The sequence below is a fragment of the Ambystoma mexicanum genome, chromosome 8 (genome assembly GCF_040938575.1).
Source record: "Ambystoma mexicanum isolate Mex_15411 chromosome 8, UKY_AmexF1_1, whole genome shotgun sequence".
NCBI classification, from domain to species: Eukaryota; Metazoa; Chordata; class Amphibia; order Caudata; family Ambystomatidae; genus Ambystoma; species Ambystoma mexicanum.
In genome coordinates this window covers 1027834618-1027847995 of record NC_090929.1, presented here as the reverse complement: position 1 = coordinate 1027847995, position 13378 = coordinate 1027834618, and the positions used below count along the sequence as shown (strand labels likewise).

At 40.6% G+C, this 13378-nt stretch overlaps 1 protein-coding gene and 1 long non-coding RNA gene across 3 annotated transcripts in view; one reads left to right on the top strand and one right to left on the bottom strand.

The window, feature by feature from the left end:
• Positions 1 to 13378, bottom strand: part of LOC138472680 (uncharacterized) — a 243716-nt gene that overhangs the window by 142180 nt on the left and 88158 nt on the right. The window contains exon 4 of one of the 2 annotated variants that reach the window (XR_011268657.1): positions 6707 to 6821. The exons of the other annotated variant lie outside the window; for it this stretch is intronic. This is a non-coding gene — a long non-coding RNA (uncharacterized lncRNA). Of the gene's footprint in view, positions 1 to 6706; positions 6822 to 13378 lie in introns of those variants that run through there. 2 annotated transcript variants of the gene reach the window in all.
• The window catches only part of LOC138472679 (uncharacterized), a 99835-nt gene continuing 93156 nt past the window's right edge, over positions 6700 to 13378 (top strand). Inside the window, exon 1 of the mRNA XM_069610971.1 lies at positions 6700 to 7793. Within this exon, the coding sequence (XP_069467072.1) occupies positions 6700 to 7793 (1094 nt within the window). The remainder of the gene's footprint in view (positions 7794 to 13378) is intronic.

Sequence of the window (13378 nt, the reverse complement as noted above, 5' to 3'; positions counted from 1 at the left end):
TGATGCAGTATTGATTGAAGATATCATGGTCTCTGTTTGATGCATTTTAAGTAGTACATTGTTATTCATCATCCATGTGATCACTTGAGTGAGGAAGTTAGTGAGGACAGAACCATTGTTTTTGCCGGAAGTTATTTTTAAATGCATTTGTATGTCACCAGTGTAGTTGTAGCACGTTAGGCTGTGTCTTTTGATTGGTCCCATGAGTGGTGACATGTACATATTGTACAACAAAGGAGATAACCTTGATCCCTGTGGCACAACACAGGCTATGTCCTTTGAGTTTTAACCATCATTCAAATCTTTATTTCGGCAAAGCCATCGCGGTTTCAAGACATCAATATGCATGGCATTATCGAATAAAACAACATAGTAATACACAGTAAAATCCATTAAAATAGTTAAAAGATCTATTAGATAATAAAATAACAAATTAATAAAAGGCTCAAGATTCTAAATTCACTAACATTGATTGTATCTTCCAGGCCTTCTCAAGGAAATTCAATATTGCTTTTAGGCTAATTTCAGCTGATGTGGTTCTAATTAGCTGGATAACATCCTGGACAGTCCTTACATCAAAGTGTAAAAACAACAGTCTTAAAAATTGGCTTCTTGGTCTGTTATATAGCAGAAAGGTAATTGTATGCACACATGTCACACTTTTTGCACTTGCCTGATTGGCCTTTGCTCCAGAAGGATTTAAAACTCTGTAGAGGTGAGATGTCCAATCTTAGTTAAGTAATCTCAGTTTATACAGTTTTGGGGCATGGATATATCTAAATATTTTTAAAACGCATTATTATATTTGAGTTCTAAATATTGCACAAGTTTCTTATTAACAGACATATTACTTATCTCTTCAATAAACCATTGTTTAAATTAATTCCTCTGGGCTGATTTATATTGCAGTCCTATGCTTACAGGATTGCTCCATAGTTTGACATCTTTTTGATAAAAGTGCACCACGGAAGTCCCGTTGCTCCTTGCTTGTTCAAAACATCTCGCTTACCATCAAGATTTACAGAGAGTTTGGGTGTGTTGCACAGTTTTAGCCAACAAAGCAGAGTTTTCATTTTCTCTGGGAATTTGATACCATGCCAACCCAGTTCGAATCTAGTGGGTACATTTATTGCACTATTTGGGAAATTCAGGAGCTGGATCCGGATCCTGTTTTCCTCTGTTATTATTATTTTATTTACATCTGCTGTGTGCCCCCAAATTTTAGTTCCAAATATTGCTGTTGGTATTGACTTGATTCGGAATCCCACCACAGCAGGTGAAATACATTTGCCTTCATAGTGGTCAGCAACATTTATTACTACCATACCTCTCCTAGCTACTGTGGGTGCGCTCATTCCCACATGGGTACCCCATTTTGATGTGTTATGGACACATAAACATAGGGAAACATAGCCAACCACCTCCTCTAGTTCTGCATCACCCAGAAACTATATTTACAAAATTTAGACGGTTTGTTTGGGGTAAAAACCATAGGTTTCTATTTGGAAATATTAAACTTACGTTCTTTAGTCTTACATCTTGCGGCAACAGTGCTCAGTTGATCTTGAAGTCCCTGTGGGGTTTTTCAGACCAGCAAAGCATCATCTGCATTCAGGATGATTCCCCATGTTTTCCCTCCAGCATCTATCCATCTGCTTCCATAGCGTTGATACTGTCTGCAGTGCCATTTATAAATATTGAACATAAAAAGGGGCCAATCATGCTGCCTTGCCCGACTCCTCTAGTGATATTAAAATTACTGGTAAGAACACTATTGGGAACCCAACATACCACTCCAAAATTATATGTATACATTTCCTCATGACTCGTATCAGTTGCATTGGAACACAAAAAGTCTCCAATAACACCCCACATATGATGCCTGAGTACCGAATCAAAAGCTATTTGGAGATCAATATAGGTAGCATGTAGCGGGATCCTCCTTCGATCAACATATATATCCAACAACAAGGCCAGTCTACAAGACTGGCCAATTGTTGATACTGATTTCCTAAATCTCACCTGCGCAGGGGATAGTGTACTATTGTCCTCACACCATTGTTCCAGTCTTGTGGTTAATATTCGTGCATAGAATTTTGAGACAGAATCCAGTAAGGATATTGGCCTGTAATTGGCTGATACACTATGGTCCCCCTTTTTAAATATAGGCATAATAATCGATCCATGTCAGTTACTTGGTATCTCATAATTTATATTAAGATATTTGAGTTTTATCTGTAGGTGGGCAGCCAGGTCGTTTCAGTTGTATCTGTGAGAAATTACCTTCAATTTTCGTTATTTGTGTAAGTGCTGAGATTTCTAGAGGTTTGACTGCTGAGGTGATGTGGGTGTCTGCATTCATCATAAGGTTGTTCCAAATGGATACAAGTCCTAATTCCATTCCCCTTAATGGTCTGAATCCTACTTGGACAAACTATATAATGTTTTTGAAGTCAACAAGCTCCAGTGTTTGAAAACAAGTATAACTATCCATGATTCTACCTAGGAGTGGTAATTCTGAGATTGATCATTAGTTGCCCATTAGTTTGTCAGGTCTTCAGAGATTCCAGTAGCATTCTTGAAGAGTGGTTCAATGCAGGTCATTTTGTAATACCTTGGTTGCAGCACAGTGTTCATGGGTTTACAGTATAGTGTGGTTGGAGTTTCCTCCTAAAGATGTATTTATAGATCTCTCGGGTGAGGCTTTGGTTGAGGGGCCTGCTTTGTTGTTTTCTGTCACCAGTTTGGAGAGTTCTACTCCAGTGTCGGGTTTGAATTGGGTAAGTGACACAGTTGATGGTGCTGGTACATTGTGAGCAATCTCATCTTTTCTATTGATTTGTGGTGTGTCTATAGCTATCTGGATGTTCTATGTTCTATGTCACTTTCTACAGAAGTGGTCAGTTCTATTGTCTCATCATTTCTGGATGGGTGAGGTGTTTTGTTGCATGAACCAGGATTTTTCATCTCCTTGAGCATTTTTCTTTCTGCGGTTGAGTTGCTCTTGTGAAGTTTTCCACATAGGGCCTCATTCTGAGATGGGCGCAAAGGGATACCGGGCGTTATGGACGGGACCCCTTAAGGGATACCGGGGTCAATAACAGGACCGTTATTGACGCCTTCCCATTGAGCTCTATGGGGGCTCAAATGGGAATGGGGAATGGCTTTTAAAATGGGAACTTACTGGTCCTGCCAAGGTCGGACTGGACCGGTAAGTCCCCATTGAACGAGGGCGGACACAGTCCCGTTATTGGTGCTAGTCATGGTGCTAAAAGCACCATGACTAGCACCAACCTCGTAATGAGGCCCATAGTGTAATTTCTTTGGGCCTCATTACGAGGTAGGAGGTAGCCCTGGTGCTATTAGCACCATGGCTACCCCCTTACCGCATTCCGGGTCTGGGTTCCCGAAATAGGGACTTACTGCGTCATTCCAACCTTGGAGGACCCGGTAAGTCCCCATTCCGGGAACCATTCCCCATTCCCATTCGAGCCCCCAGAGGGCTCAATGGGAATGGGGATGGAGCTAATAACGGTACCGCAATTTGCGGTACCATTATTAGCTCTGAAGTCCCTTAACGGGTCCCTTCCATAACACCTGGTAAAACCAGGCGTTAAGGAAGGCACCCGCTAAGGGACTTCGGAATAGGGTGGTAAGTGATTACCGGCACCTTTGTCCTTACCGGTGCCGGTAATCCCTTACCACCTACCTCGTAATGAGGCCCTTTGTCTTTAAGATTGCTGCTTTGCAGTGTGGGATCTGTCGCTGATATGCTGGTATGCTGTCATGCCTTGCCCAGTGCAATGTTTCCCCCATGCCTGGTCCAGTCTTGAGTTTGTTTTCTTCAGGTTTCCAAGTTCGGGATGAACCACTTTGCTGCTTGTGCTTATTTTTTCTCTTATGGTTTGAATTGCGTAATAGGTTGTGGAGTGTCTCTGCTTGTTTCTCTGTGATCCAGTGCTTTGGTGCTGTCATGCATGGCTTAGTATTCTCCCTTATTTTTATATGTTCCTTTAGATGAAGGATTTTCCAGCTTCTCTTGGCAATAGTTGCTTCTCTTTTGTGAGTAGGGAGGATGTGTGCTAGTGCATTGATAACAAAAAGTACCAAAAGGTGGTCACTTCACAGAAAGTGGTTATGGGGCATTAATTAATAGACAGGCCTTTTTCACAGGACACTGCCACCAGGGTGTGTCCGACTGAGTGTGCTGGCCCTTTAACCATTTGTTTGCGATGACTGCTAACTATTTATGAACTGAGTGATTTGGTTAAGTTTCACATTCTTCAACCCAAATATTGAATCTCCAAGTATAATTAACACATGTTCCTCAATGAGGTTGGAGGTGTCACAGCATAGGAAACAGGTTTGTGGTATTTCATTGAGCAGCCATGAAAACTACTAAGTGACTTGACAATAGGCAGACAGGCTCACAGACACCAACATATCCTAATGATTATTGGATTTTGCTTTCTGTGACTTGATGTCTGCTAATATTGTCCCATAGTGAATTCAACACATGGAATCTCCATGACTTCATTATGTCAATTGTGGTGGCTGTTGATGCGTAGAGGAAATATGGTACTTATGTTATGTAGCTGAGGCTCCGCAACTAACACAACATAGTTGACTACCTCAACTGCTATTCCAGTGACACACTATAACGTATTGGAACATGAACATCTTCAACTACCCTCTATTCCTGCTTGAGTATGTAGGCCGAGGAGAACTGAAAGGGTAGTTTTGTGCAGGTTATAGGAAGGTTATCCCAACTTGGTTATCCATGAACAGGCATCTATAAAGACCTTATGCCTTGGTGGCTACGCCATAGGGTTCCAACTCCAATGTGGCATCTGGATCCATGCGTGCGGGGGGCAAAGAGGGATGCCTAGTAACCATTGTTCCTCATATTAATCCCTTCAGACTCAGGATATTGAATGAACAGTTGGTGGTTGGTGCTGTTGAAAGCTGTTGGCCGTGGGTGTATAAGCCCCTGTGTCTGGAAGAAATATGGGGTATTGAACTGATGAGACAACCTACAATGTATGGGACATTTTTTGCTCTCATTTCTTGAAAAGCAGAATGACAAATAATTGTGTTTTCCATCAGATGGTGCTATCAGCTGAAGTTGGCAATCAGCCAGACTTGCGCAAAGGGGTAATATTGGTTGCTGTATGGATGTCTTCTCTTGTCATCTACTACATTGGTGTCTTAAATTGAAGCAGGTGATCCCAAGTCAATGTACATTAAAACATCTTTGATAAGTTGATGAAGGTTTGCTGGAGGGTGATCCCATTGAAGCTTATAGAAGGTATGTAGCTTGTTATAAGGGTAAGAATGAGCCCAAGATGGGGCACCCCCTCCAAAGGAAGGCAAACATAGATTCATGGGCTGAGCAATTTACATAAGAAAAATAAATGGTGTCCTAAAAATAAGGACTCCCATCCCCTGCACACTATAATGGTGAAGCAACAACCAATAATTTACAATTTAGTGTAAACGCCAATTTGTGAAATCAGTAATTTTAGACAGCAGACAATCAGGAGGCAGACTCAATGATGCTCATCTATGATTTCTTTATACAAATGCGAAGCTCAACACGTTTCGGGATCAGGAGCACAATAGTCACTGTGAATGTAAATAAAAGGCCATTGTAGAAAAGAGTCAATTGAGGACATATAATATCATCTCATATGTTATGACTTAACATACATAATTGGAAATTACAGTGATTTAACGGTTCAACTCTCCATACCATGTGTTGTACAGAAAACGCCACCAACCAATACAGAACAGAAAATCCTTATCCATTAATTATCATGCCACTGAATCTGTGCAGGTAAAAAAAGAGGCTTTGTGTAACCCTACGTCAAAGAAAGCCATCATCTATCCACCCAAACAAAAGTGTTATGTAGCTTTGTTACCTATTCGGTTGCGATGAGTTCTTTGCTCGTTACAATACTCTTGAAAACATCCTCCATCACAAGTAGAAGGTAAATAATCAGGCCATCTATCTTCTTCCTCGTGCCAGGGTTGTTTTCACTTCCCCTGTACCTAAGTCACAATTTAACATCTAGACCTGTTCAATTTTGTTTGAGAGTAGGTGTGCATTCTTCCAGATTTAAACAAGTTATTTGTCAGGCATGTCACTGGATGATACAGCCTCTCTGACCTTTCACAGATAATACAGACATTTGAGAGTCTTCAGAAAGACAGGGAATTGTTTGATTATCCTGTTGGCCACTTGCCAATTGCCTTGTCTACGCCCTTGTTTGGCTATTTACGAAAACATTCGATTTTCTGAATTAAATATAACACATTAAACTATTTATTTTGGTCTTTGACAGGGTGTACTTCAAGAAAGACCACTGTGTTGGGTCTAACTAAATTGTATGATTCTTAATCAGACAGGCCCATAAAACTCAGTTATCACCTTTGTTAGGAGAAGTGTTGCCATGGCTCAGGTAATCTGTTTGGCATTTGGGCCGTTCCACATCTATTTAAGTATCCCACTAGTGTATGTTCGGATTGTATGCAAATCACTTCATGCACTGATCCTTATCTAGCTACATATGTCAAAGTACAGTCTTTGATGTTAGTTATTAGAGCGCTTTTAGACTTAACTGAAATGTTTAATACAATGTGTAATTACACCAATGTAACAACAACAATATATATCTTTTTCAGATCAATACTTGCTTTATGGAGGGGCAGGGCTGCCAGGTTTGGTACGAGCAGCCCCACAAGACAGCACCGTGTGAAATGCATCAGCGGGATCAGAGAGGAGGCAGGCCTCACATCTGCAATCATGAGGACTTCTGTCACTGTGAAAGAGCAAGTGAAATACCCTGTTGCATGTCATCTGTGAGCTACAAGCCATATAGTCGCACAGCAGTATTTGGCCACAGAATACCATCTAGCCATAAGACATCATCTGGATGTAGTGCACCATCTGACCACAACAGGCCATCTTGCCAAAGTACAGTAACTGTTATACCATATGACCGGAGAATGCCATCTGGACGCAGCATGCCATCAGGCCACAACACAGCATCGGGTCGCAGCAACTCATCTGACAACAGCATCTTATCAGGCCAGATCACATCATTTGGCCGCAGAACACCAGCTGGTCGCTTGACACCAGCCCACTGTAGAACACCATCTGGCCACAACACACCGCCTGGACATGTCACAGTATCTGGCCAATGCACACCGTTTGGTCTCAGCACACCAGTTGACCATGGGACACCAATTGAACGCAGCACACCAGTTGACCACAACACACCAGTGGCCTGCAGCATGCCAGCTGGCTGCAGTGCTACAGCTGGTCATAGCATGCCTTCTTGTCGCAGCACACCTTCTGCTGGCCACACAGCTTCTGGTCACCATATGCCATCTGATCACCACACAACACCTGATCGACGCACACCATCTGATCAGTGCATGCCATCTGATCCTTCCACACCATCACCTCATCACATGCAATATGATCGCTGCACGCCATCATCTAGTCATCGCACATCATCTAGCCGCAACACGCCTTCAAACAACAACACATCTACCCGCAGTACTTCATCTAGTCCGAAGACTCAATCTAGCCGCGTCAAGCCATCTAAACACAGCACACCCCCAGGTGGGAGCACACCACCTGGCCACAGCACACCACCTGAGCGCAGCCTGATAACTCGACATGGCAATACACCATCTGTCAGAAAGATCCAGCTTTTGTTTCAACCCAGAGGAGACCAGCGAAATCAAGAAGACAAAGTATGGCCGAAACTCTACCTGGGGAATGTGTAAGGACACCAGATTTATTTTGTTTACGGAAGGGGTTTATTAGCTGGGTGGTCACATACCCTGTCTATAATCTTGCTGGGTCTTTAGACCATGGTAATATTCTCCTGGTGCCTAGGAGCACTCCTCATTTTTATTAAAGTTTGACTTCAATTTTATAAAAAGTAGGGGTTGCAAGGGAGATTAATCAGCTCTGACACTAGGTGGTATTCAAAATGAACAACAACAGATGTCCACAAATTTGTGAAACTCTCCCGTCCCCCGCACACCGAGTTTGTGTTAAATAACTACAAAAAAGAATTAATCTGCAATTGTGTTGTAAAAATGACCATATTTTACTTTTTTTACAAAGAAAATAAGGTTTCAAAACTGTAAATTCTGATTACATAATCTGTTACAACACTCATATGTGTGCTAAGTATTTGTTTTCAAAGTTAATTCCCTGATCAACAAAACAGATTTCAAGAGAGAAAGTAGTCCAAACGTAACACTTTTTCAAATCACCACATCAAATTATACTAATACATTTCTCGTGTTCTGATATCCTAAAGGTTTGCTCAACGTGTTTCGGGAATGTCTTCCCTTCATTAGGAGCTTTTGGGTTCAGTATTTGTCTTCATACTTGATTCTATCTAAAGAGATTGCTCTTACTTTTCAGTTAAGTCCTCCTGACCTATCTGTTGCAGCTTGTTTGTCCTCCCCTCCCTTCTGTTTCCCCCTTACTACTCCCACCCCTCCAGCACTATCAGAATGTCGTCATAGTAAAATTGTCACTCGATTTTGTTCCTCTCCTCCTCCTCCTTTCAAATCCCCCCTCTCCACCCTCCTCCTGTTTTACATTCCGGCACTACCTCAATTGCCGTCAGGCATAGTAATGTAGCCGCTTGTCTGTTTCCTTCTCCCTCCCTCCCCATCCACCTTAGCATTTGCACTATCTGAAATGTCGTCAGGCTGATTATGATAGTTGATCTTCTGTTCTTTTCACATTCTAACTGTTTTCAAGGGCTGAAAGAATGTACGTTGTATTTTTTCCCATGTGCCCTCCCTCCTTGAAGCGCTTTGAAACACATTGGGCCTCATTATGACCCAGGCGCTAAGTGTTTAACGGCGCCGTAAAAGGCTGCAGCGCCGTTAAACACCTAGCGCCTAATTACGAGGTCCCTTTGCGCGACCCGACCTTAACAGGCAAAAATGGGGCAAAATGGGAATGGGGAAGGGCCATGCCGGCATGGGGAATTACCGCCCCACCAACCTCGGAATGGGGTGGTAATTCCCCATTCCGCCATGGCGGACTCCGGCATGGACCATGGTGCTAATGAGGCCCATTGTGTATAGGCGCTATACAAATAAACAATCAATCAATCAAAGAACATAATTAGCTGATAGTTTATAAATGGTTTCTCAAGTTTAACAGCATTCTGTCATGTTTCCTAATGTATAATCTCTTGGATGATATTCTCGTATCTCATCTAGTTCTTGAATTGGATAATCTGGGTTTCCTAATTTTCTCCAACTTTTGAAGTGTGATACACAATCCACTGACTCCTCCAAATTATGGGGTATGCTGGCTGCAAGAGTAAAACTTATTTAAAAAAGTATATATGAATATATATACTTTGAAGGATATGACTACTCAAAAAACTCTAAAAACACAATACTATCTAAATGTCATGAGTCCAAATGAATGTACCTGTGTTCCAATGTAGCTGTCACTCCACTCTTAGATAGACCTCGTGGGGTCTATTAGAATCTCTTCTTGATACACAAGTACCCTGTGTGTCTGTTGTCTCCTCTCAGTGTACCTAATTTAGACAAACCATTAGATGACTCAGTAAATTCAATCTCTCTGATATGTAAAGTACTAAGTAATACCAGTCAACTATCCCATAAATTCTTACCTATGTTGTCCCCTTGCTAGAGATGGCTCTTATAAGTTTTGTCTTGGGTCTCATGTATATCTTCAATGCCAAAGGTATTTGTGCTTGTTGTGATCTGTAAACCAGATTGATATTTTTCATAAGTTATTCCGTTATCAAAAATGTTGGAGTACAGTATCTCATACTGTATTTTATGCCACACTAGTGTTTCACTCAATTAGCTTACCTTCCAGAACAGCAACTGATTAACCAGCTGTATCTTCGAACGGTGAGAAACTAATAAAAATGGCCACCTTTTATTTATATGCATCACCACATTATGACATGATAACGTCATGTGTTGACATATGTCATTTTTTTTAAAATCTAGTAAACAGAACTATGATTTGTTTCAAGTTTGAAAAATGTATGTTCTACGGGATGTACCCATTGTTGGTTCTTATGTACCAATACATCAATGATGGGGAACCTACCTTCCTTCAATGTTTATGCATGTCGTCCTCTTACCATAGGATAGAGGATATATAACTTAAGTGTTGGTCTTGACATATTTAAATATACAATATCAGTGAATGATATATGCCTGTGCTGATCTAGTGGGACTTAATCTTGGTCAATTGAGGTCGTAATGATGATGTCCTATGATGGCTTATGGCCTTAGGAGTCCAAACCCCCAACCGAATGTAAACATGCTCCTAGGGGATTAACAAAGTTTATGAATACTCAGTAAATATGCCTTGAGCAGAACAAATCATGCTTTAAACTACCGTTTGCTGAGCAGGTATAATCCATCATTTGAGAGAATAAATATTATTTATATAGCACTCTTAGATTTAAAGTAGCATTCCATTAGCAACCAATCCAGAAAAACATTTAACACAGTTGGAAAGGGTTATCAAGAGGGACATTTCTCAAAAACTCTATGTAACAACATTGGCACAATACTATCGGTCGAAAAGAATACCACAAGGTGTGAGGGTGTATTTAAGAACAACCCTTTGTAAAGACAACCCCGATTTTTTAAAGAGATGGGAGCAAAACCTAAATAAATGCTCCCTTGATTTGATACTTTTAACTATAGAAGAACTATCCACACCAGTTAACAATCTTGATAAGGAAAGGAGAGTTGACAGAACAATTTTGGCTACGTTCAAAACCAGGGACAAATTGAAAAATATTCTGGAAGAGGTCAACAAGTCCATAGAGAATTATAAAAAGGATATAGAACAGAGGAAGGTAAGAAAGTTCCAGAGGGACACCCTTTATTATTCAAAAGACATTGTTTATTTCTGGCAGGAATATTATAACCAGGCAAGGCCATCTCAAACTAAGAGGCAACCGCAAAATCCAAGAGCACCAGCTCAAGACACAAGTGAACCCAGCAGTGAAGCTCAAAGTAGCGGAGAGGACAACAGGACCGGGACAACTGAAACACAAAGAACACCTATTCTACACACATCACAGGAAGCTACAACTTCTAATGCACAGTTCAATCAACTGTCTTTTTTAGAAAAAGCTGTCAAGAGGAGGCCAAAAGAAATCTAAGGCCAAAAATCAAAACAAACAATTAGTGGTGAACATTTCATCAAAGATACTGACACAAAATCAATTAGATGTACTCAATCTGGGTCTGTCCTTCATTCCGACACAGAATTCTAATCTGCTAGAAGAAAAGTATTTTCACAAATTTATGAGAAAAATTAGATTAAAAGTGCTTTTTGATTCTCAAGAAATGAGGGAATCTCAGACAGTGGAACATGAGTATTTGGAAATAAAACCTAAAAGTAACTCTGATACACAGGTGAACAATATAGCACTCAAAATGTTCAAAAAACAGATGTCTAAAGACCTAAAAGCAGTTAATTTCACTAGAAATAAAGGCTATAACATCAGACAACACCAGAGCCAGCTAGGGATTTAACAGAAGATGTCACCATAACCCTCAAACCGGCAGACAAAGGCGGAGCCATAATCATAATGGATACCTCATTCTATGAAAACCAGATAAACAAATTACTACAGGATGAGAATACGTACATAGAAATAGATGGGGATCCCACTGAGGAGGTAGCAAAAATCATTGAAGACACATTGGGAAGAGCGTTGAACAGGACTGGATCTCAGAAAAAAACAGAGACATTTCTGCTAAATAACTATCCTATTACTCCAGTCTTTTATGGGTTACCAATAATCCACAAAGACACCAAAAAAAGATCACTACGTCCGATTGTAGCAGGGACAGAAAGTATTTTCAATCCATTAGTGGACTATGCAGACAGAGCACTACAACCGTTGGTACAAAATACATGGACCTACTTCAGAGATGCAACAGATTTCTTAAATTCACTTAGAGACTTGATTGAAATACAAGAAACAGATCTACTGGTATCATTTAATGTCCAATCACTTTACACATCCATTCCACATCAAGACAGGCTTGAAACCCTCGAATGGGCCCTAATAAGAAGTGAGAATTGTGAAGCCAATAAACAATTAATCTTGGAACTCAGCAAGATAATTCTAGTCAACAATTACTTTAGACACAAGCCACAATTTTAACTACATGCTTCAGGCACCTCAATGGGGTCATCTATGGTCCCAACCTATGCAAACCTATTCATGTTCCGCCTAGAGAGCATGTCAATATTGAATAATGAAAGATAGAAGAACAATATCATTACCTGGAAGAGATACATAGACAACATCTTTGTCATCTGGAAGGGTAGTAGAAATGACCTTGATGAATTTCTATCCTATATAAACTCAATTATCGAGCGCATCATATTCACCATGGAGGTGGGCACCCCCGAACTACATTTTCTAGATGTCGAATTGGAGAGTAAGAACTCTGCCATAATAACAACCATTTATCACAAAAAAACAGATGTGAACAACTCATTTCATTACCAAAGTCACCATCCACAACATCTAAAAATAATTTACCATATACCCAGTTCATCCGGCTGAAAAGAATCATATCATCAGAGGACACACTAAATGAAGAAAATGAGAAAATTACAGAAAAGTATTTGGAAAGGGGATACCCGAGAGATGTGGTGGAATTGGCAAGAACTAAGACTTCAAACTTAGAAAGGACGGAACTTCTACCACCCAAAACACGATCAACAGAAATTCCATTTCTGTATGCTTTAAGATACTCAGGGCAGAGTCACCAAGTGACCAGGTTGATCAAGAAGAATTGGCTGTTAATACAATTAGACCCACAGTTACAACAACTTTTTCCAAATCCCCCATTATCGCCTATAAAAGAGGACGGAATTTGAAGGACCAACTAATCAAGGCAGCGAGACCTCCGAAAGAAAAACAATTGACTTTGAGCACAAGAAAAACAGGGACCTTTCCATGTTTAAATTGTTGCAATTGCAATAATATAATGAAGGGAGGATATTTCAGGCATCCAAAGAAGGGGAGCAAACTCAAACTGAAGGACTTCACACCTTGCGATGCAAAATCGATCATACATGGATTGAGTTGCCCCTGCGGCATCTATTATGTGGGCCAAACCACGAGAAAGGCCAAAGAAAGATGGAATGAGCATAAGAGCAGTATAAGAACACAAAATATAAGATCACCAGTGGCTCGACATTTTAAAGAAAAACGACATACCATAGCACAACTAAAAGAGATTATTTTAGAAGTGAAGTTGTGAAGAAAGCCCCCCGAGGAGGAAGCCATGGGGAACACATGGA